General features: G+C 52.2%; 1 protein-coding gene across 1 annotated transcript in view; it reads left to right on the forward strand.

The window, feature by feature from the left end:
- The first annotated feature begins 350 nt into the window (after window positions 1-350).
- dgkzb (diacylglycerol kinase, zeta b) overlaps window positions 351-7,645 on the forward strand; it is a 35,352-nt gene continuing 28,057 nt past the window's right edge. Inside the window, exon 1 of the mRNA XM_005745143.1 lies at window positions 351-1,145. Coding sequence (XP_005745200.1) covers window positions 958-1,145 — 188 coding nt within the window. The 5' untranslated portion in view covers window positions 351-957. The remainder of the gene's footprint in view (window positions 1,146-7,645) is intronic.

The raw sequence follows: 7,645 nt of genomic DNA on the forward strand, positions 1-7,645 counted from the left end.
GACGAAGCCGCCGCGTGCACGTAGCGAAGATCTGTGCGTGGGCCTCGCCGTGGCCGCGCGACCTCCGCTTCACTGCGGTTCGCTCTCGCTCGCGCCTCTCCTCTCGGTGTGGGCTGCTTTGCAATCTTTATGTAAAACCTATATGTGGGAGGGCAGCGCTGCCGAGAGCAGCTGCAGACATGTGATCCAAGTGAGAGGCAGCAAAAGCTGATCGCACCGTGTTGGTGTCGGACTCCTCAGACCTGCCGGCTGCTTCTCGGACCTCTCTCTGTTTCAGCTACAACTGAAGGAGGAGGAGGAGTGAGCCCGAGCCTCAGCTGCTGCTGCTGGAGAGGAGAAAATTAGTTCATTTCCTCTCTCTCTTTTAAACAGCTGTACAGTGGCTGAAGCGCCAGCAGGTGGCAAAAGCACTCACCTCTCTGCCCTCAGCCAATCAGAGGCAGGCAGCTGGGGAGTGGGTGGGACAAAAGAAAAGGAGAGGGAGAACCACAGAGCTGAGATAAAAAGTAAAGAGAAGAGAGCAGAGACGCGACTCCGAGGAGAGGAACGGGAGCAGCAGCTGCTCGGCAGAGAGGGAGGAGAAGGAGACAAGGAGACAAGGGAGGAGGAAAGGAGGAGCTCCTTCCACACTGAAGCGTTTGTTTCTCTGTTAAACTTCCTGGAAATGGAGCTGTGCTCAGAGGAGCGCAGACAGGCTTCCTCTGGCTGAGAGGGTTAGGAGGAGGAAGGAAGCCAGTTTAGAGTGAAGCTGCCCCCACCTCCTCCACCTCCCTCCTCCTGTCACAAAGAGAAGCGTCGATCTTTGCTTCCTGCTGCTGAGAGGAGACGCGCGGAGGTCTGCAGCTGAAGCACTTCCTGTGTTTGTGAGGGTGGAAAGTTGCGCGTGGAAAGTTAAGCGGCTGTGGCGATGGCCGGCGGCAGCTCAGAGCTGATCCCAGAGCAGCACTGAGCACGAGCATGGAGGAGCAGCCGCCGCCGCCGCCGCAGGAGGAGGAGGAGGAGCGTGCTCCGCTACAGGATGGAGGAGAGGAGTCCACCTCCACGTCTTCAGCCTCCAACGCAGAGCTCCCCCGGGCGACCCCGGCCCCCACCTGCCAGCACAACAGCAGGACCTTCACGGGTCTGAGGATCTTCTGCAGGAGGAGGTGAGTGTCTCCTCCCGCTGCTCCACGCGTACGTCTCCGGGTCAGCAGCAAGTTTTCTTTTAAACAGTCAAACTTTTTATCGGTGACACACGGGGAGCCAATCAGAGCGCACGGACAGAGTAAACTGATGGTGGTAACGCAGCTTTTTATGACCCTCTGTGCGGCTGGGTGTCACGATCGCTCGCAGATCGCGTGTCTAAGCGTTTGACACAAACGCAAAGGTCAATCGGTCAGCAGAAAGCCTGCACTTTGACCCCCGACGCTTCCACTCATGCCGACTGACGCCGGAGCCGGGATTGTCCGGCTCGTCTTTGCTTTTCAGGTTTCGTCTTTTGCTCCCACGCTGACACATCTGATCCAGATCAGCATTTATAACGGAGGAAACCACAGATTAGTCGATTACTCTGCAGCTTCTTCTTAAATCATAAGGTCTCAGTTAGAAATGCCCCTGTGTGATTAAAGCGAGCGTGTTGGATTAAACGCGGCTGACAACACTTTGTTTTTCTTGTGTTATATAAAACCTTTCAGCACTGATTCAGGACAAACGTCCCTTCATATCTGAGCAGTTTTCAAAACCGTTCATTGCTGGATGTTTGAGTTCATTCATCGAGATTCTCAGACGTCTGAAGTTTGAGTGAAGTGCAGTGAACCGAGGGAAATCTGGAGAACACCTCCCTCAGAGATTTCCACACGTATTCACTTCAGTACTGAAAGCGACGTAGGTGCACGAAAACACGCAAAATCCCATCAGCGATGTCCACGCCGTGCTGTTTCCCTCAGCTCTCATTCATTCAGAGCTCATCCAGATGTTCTCAGCTGGACAGATGAACTCTGAGCTGAAGGAGCCGCTGTTCATATCGGCGAGGCCTCGCTTCCACGGTTTCACGTCTGCAGACTCCCGGCGATGGCCGTGACGCTCACCTGATGTGACAAAGTGGGTTCAAATGACCAAGAAGAGTCCTTTCAAAATAAAAGCCAGCTCCTGACGCTGGCCTTATTACCAGACTAAATGAAAAACAGTCTTAAATGTCTGGATTTACGGGTTTTAATGGTTTCTGGTGTGAACGGCGTGCTCTCTGTGGGCTGAACCAAATCAGCCAGAGTCCAAAGTTTTGGGGTTTCGGGCCGTTTGTGGTCACGTTTGATGGAAATGTGATGATGCTGGAGGGGGAGGTGTTAAAATAAAAGCAGATCAGTAACAGCTGCAGGCTGTAAATATGGATTTATAAACATAGCATGTAACTCAGATTCTCGGTGGAAAATAGTGCGAATCGTCTGCAGTCCCACTCCAGAGTCCCTTCGTATTTTCTCTGTTTTTGTGGTTTTCGCCATGGCGGCGGTGGCGGACCGTGGCGCTCGTCCAGAGGTGGCTGCGGGCTTTCAGACGGCGTGATGATTCACAGATTAGAGAAATGAGTGTCGATTCATTAAGAGCTCCTAACCTGCTGCTGTTCACGCCTCTGCACAGGAAGTGAGGCGTCACGCGGCGGCTCGAAGTAAAGACTCTGCTGCCAGAGTTCCTTCACAATTTGACTGTTTCTTGTGGTTTTCAACATGTAAAGCAGCAGCGCCGAGCTCAGAAACGATAGCGAAACTCAGCCGATGCAGTTTCATCGTTTTCTTCTGTCAGTTTTAAATAAACGTGATTGGTAGAAAAATTCTCCAGCAGAGTTTCAGCAGGTTGGATCAAAATGTTCATTTAATCTCGATGAGGGCTGACGAGTCTAAACCAGCGTCTCTTTGTACTTTTCTGCTTCACACGCTGTTACAGGTTCGGGTAAAGGTTTGAAGGTTTCCATCCTTGAATGTGTTTTTGCTCGGTGAACCTGTTCTGCTCTCAGAGTCTCCTCCACAGTCTGAGAGCAGGTGAAGCGAGGAGGAGCGGCGCAGGAAGCTCGTGTCATTTGTGTGTGCGGCAGCTGACACCTGTGAGCCTTATTAGACAGGAAATACTGTTGTCACATGCTTAAAGTGGGCATTGTCCATTTCCTGTACACACACTACTCTCCGATGTCTGTGATGTCACAGAGAGACCCCTAATATGGTCATCTAAGTCAAGTAGCCTTTAAAGTGGGAGGATCCAGAGCAGCTGGTTTCAGACAGAGGATGAACTGAGGGTCATACAAAGAAGGCTTATTCTGATCAGCGACTGATGTTTGACGTTGGACTCTGACGCCTCAGCATCAGCAGCCGAGTGATTCTGATCCCAGATCAGTTCTGTAATGTTATATTTAAAACATTTTATAGGAGGACGAAGCGTACCGACAGGCACGGGTTCATTTCTGTACTTTTGTTCTTATGCTCCGTTGGAGTAGCTCCGCCTTCTTTGAGCCCACTTGCGTCTCATTGGCCAGCTTTAGGAAGCCTGCCGAGGGGCTTATATATATATGTAAACCAATCAGAGAGCGAGTGAAGTGGTTTGCACAGATTTTTTGTCTTTGCTATGTTTGAATGTGATTTAGGTGTCGGACGGTTTTAACAGGAAGTGCTTGCTGCTGTATTTTTAATAACAGTGAATCAGGCTCGTCAGCGACCCCGTGTCGCTGTGCCTCCCGCGACACATCGAGGACACGCATCACGTGGATGTTTCCAGCCGTCAGACTTCCTCTTCGATGGGCTGAGCTCTGAGTAACGCGGAGCGTGCGTGTTAGTCAGCCTCGTCTCCGTTTTCACGGAGATGAAGTCGGACAGGACTCGCAGTCACACAGCGAGACGCCAAATAAAGGGAGGGAATTACAGCGTTACAGTATGGCTCAGGGGCTTTTATTTTGAAGTGAAAGAGCTGGATACGCTCGCCTGTGAATAAAAAGGTAACAAGTGCAGATTTAAGTTCAGTCAGGTGGTCTGTTTAATCTCCCAGCGATCTCCCACGGTCCTCTAATTATAGCTGCTATTAATGGATTGGCAGAGAAATTAATTAAAAGAGGTCATTTTTAGGGCCTGGTGGGAGTGTTTCACTGCACAGGAGGAGGAGAGGATTCAATCTGCAGCTCTCTGAGGACAGAGCGGAGAGGAGGAAGTGGAGGACTCCTCCTCCTCCTCCTCTCTGGAAGCAGCCAAGGGCTTTAAAGGACGTCACTGTGATGTTTCTTCTCTTGTTGAAAATGTAAGAAGAGTCTAAAATGCACAAAAGCAAGCAAACAGCCGCAGCGTGGCGCATCCACCCGGCCTCCGGCAGCCTCACAGCTCACTATTTAGATGTGTGGAGGTAAATACTCCTCCACCCTCTAAGCTCATCCACCCTGGTGACTGTGGAGCAGGTCTCCACCTGACACAGAAACTAGTACTCCATCAGCTCGCTGTCCCCTGCTGGGACGTCCGCCTGCTCAGGTTTGAGCAGGAAATGCACCTTCTTCCAAACCCCCACCTCAGAGGTGGAGCACGCTCTGCAGAGCCTGTGCTGATTGGCTGGACCATGATTGAGCTCTGAGAGCTTCCCTGCAGTTCGCTGGATTCTTGCTCTTTGTTAGCCGTTACATAACGCTGCAGGTCGCATGCTGACTGAGAGGTTGGCGGTTGGATTCCTGCCGGGCGTCTCAGGGCAGCACGATGAGCCTCGCAGCGGTACGGCGTGGATCAGTGACGCCAGCAGCGCTTTCCTGTCTTCAGTGTGTGAGCATGTCGACCTTCATGCTTCGCCCACACTGAAATCACGGCAGGCGTGTTCGGCTGCAGATGCGCCTCAGTCTGGGTGAAAGCAGTAATCCACTCTCAGACTCGGGTTTCCTCCACAGGGTGCAGCCTCGTGTTGTTGTACACTTCTCGGACAGGACCTCAGCGCCCTGATTCGCTCACACCAGAGGCGCCTTCGTTTTAGCTCATGCTTTCCTGAAGCTGTGGTCATTCAGTCACAGGAGTGGTGACGCTGACGGTTCGGCGTGCACACCTGTGTGCAGTTAGAAAACTTAACACACGTGTAGCATCTTCAGGTCCAGCTCCCAGTCTGGACTCTCCTGAGCTGTGTGTGACAGGATGTCAAAGGTCAAGGCACTTTATAGGACGTGATCCGCCGGCGTCAGCAAACCAGGGAAATAAAGGGCTTTAGGAGCGTGTTTGTTCTCCGTCGCACGTAAAGACGAGCGTGCTACAAAGCAAAGCACACTGCAGCCGTCACACCTTCGTCTGTGCTTTATTTTGCCTTCAAGGACTTTGATTCGGACTTTTTATCAAACACTGGGAAAAAACACGATCACAGTTTGAGCCAAACAACTTCATTCAGATCAGCTCATAACATGTTTATATATAAGCAGCGTCCTCCAACAACACAGGCTGAATGAGAGGAGCAGCCGCCACCCACAGAGGTGAAGCAGAGAGAGGCAGGTGGAGAAGAGCGGAGGGAAAGGGAAGGTTTAAAGATGGCGCTGCTGTGATGGTTGGCGGCGGTGGAGGCCAGCTGAAGGTGCTCGGATGTTCGTGGCTGGTCTGAGCATGTGCAGAGCAGGGAGGGCGGAGCTGGGACTGACGGCTCCACGTCAGTGTTTAAATGTAATCGTTTTTCACTCCACGGTCTGCCGCTGTGAAGCTGTGGACAGCATAACAGGAACACGTCCATGGACTTCAGCGTGAGATCGTAAATCTGTGACGACGATGATGATGATGCAGTGTGTGCGGTCGGGCTCAGACATGTTTAATAACGCTGACGATGAAGGTCAGCTGGGTCCTAACTTTAACTTAAGCCTGACCCCAGACGCTGCTGCTGCCGCTTCCCTCTGTGCTTCTCAGGTGCCTCCTATCTGGTTTCACTGAGGCCACGCCCCCACCTGTGACATCACCCCTCCTTTCACAACTGACAGATAATGGAAAACACCTGCTGTGATATTACAGAGGAAGGCGGGGCCAAATGGTTGCGTGTGCTCTCCCACAGCTGAAAGCAGCCACGATGAGTTCAGTCTGCCAGGTTCAGATCGCTGCCTCTGATCTGATTGGACGAGAACAAAAGGGGGTTGGTACTCTGGAGACAAACCAGTTAGGACGTCTGTCATCTGTCATCATGAGCTGTTTGTGGCCTGAGACAGGTCACTGCCCTGCTGCCATGACGATAATGATGATGATGGTGGTTTCATACACAACAGACTAAACACCGTCACTGCGGCGAGCAAAAGCTGATCAGGTGACAGTGATCTCCGGATTATTATCAGTAACTAGACTCCGCCCCCACAGGTGAAACCTAAGCTCTGGGTCAAAGGTTATTGAACCCAAACTTTACTACAACGTCACAAAGCGGGGATAAAAATAGAACATGAGACTAAAGCTGAGACGTTCTGCTGTGGGCGGAGAATATGCCAGGAATGCAGAGCAGCCGCCATGACATCACACGCCCTGCAAAGTCAAAGGTTAAAACACGCTGTTCAGTCAACTTCATTCATACTGCACCAGATCACAGCAGCATTCAGCTGAAGGCTCCGCCTCCTTTCTACACTTAAATACTGTAGGCCTGCAGTGTGACAGCGAAGTGCTCTCGCCTGCTGACGAGCCCTGAAAGTTTACCCACAATGCACTCTGCCACGCTTCCTCCAGTGCATCGTCAGAAACGGATCGAACATCATCGTCAGGATGATGTCACGCTGAGACTGATCTCTGGTCGGTCACTCGAGCGCACGTCTGGCTCTTCGCGTCCATGCAGTATTTATTGTAAGTCGGCCTCACGCCCTGCACCTCACGCTGACACCGCGAGCAGCAGCGGACAGACGTCCTGCCGCAGCCACACTCGCCGCTCCGTCCGGGTGTCGGGTATCACGGCCGGGTGGAAAGCCTCAACGCCTCGGGGTGATGTCGGCCAGGAGACAAATATGTCGCCTGTTCACACCGGCTCAGGTGTGTTTCTGTGGGAGTTTTCTGCTCACGCTCAAAAACTTTCCACACATTCGGAAAATATCTGCACACGTGTGTGAGGATTTTTAGGAATCGCGCTTATCTGGAAAACCAGAAGAACAGGAAGCACGCGACTCGGATCAGGCCGCCGGCCTTATCGTTCCGCTGTCCGCAGACCCAATCAGATAAACTCGACTCACAACAAAGCAGCCAGATTCCTGCCAAAACATTAAGCACAGGCAAAGATGGGCTGAAGTCAGGTGGCGAAACAGAAGGAAATGTAACCCTCTGCTTCCTCACAGAGCAGTGAACGTTTCCACTGACATTTCTCATCCGCGGGATAATAAAGGTCTGTTCTATCTTCAGGGCTCAGGTCAGATTCTCTGAGATCCTTCGAGGTCAGAGGTCGCACGTGTCTCTGTTCGTGACCAAGTGCGTCGTCACATCCGTCCTCTGCCGTTTCCATGATTTTTAGGACTCGTAAACATCAGGGCTGTTACTGACTGATAAGGGGCGTCCTCACCCGAGGATCCGCACGCCACGCGCCGTGGCTCAGGTGCTGAGTGTTGCTGGTCACAAAGAGCGTGCTGCACCAGAAACCTCGCTGTCATTGCTTTAGTCGTGAGCCGGTTGCTGCGGTTGCCCGTGGTTTGCAGGGAAGACGCTGACTAATGCTGACTTACAAAGAA

Source organism: Pundamilia nyererei, unplaced genomic scaffold (assembly GCF_000239375.1).
Source record: "Pundamilia nyererei isolate P.nyererei 1_Seehausen unplaced genomic scaffold, PunNye1.0 scaffold00154, whole genome shotgun sequence".
Taxonomy (NCBI): Eukaryota; Metazoa; Chordata; class Actinopteri; order Cichliformes; family Cichlidae; genus Pundamilia; species Pundamilia nyererei.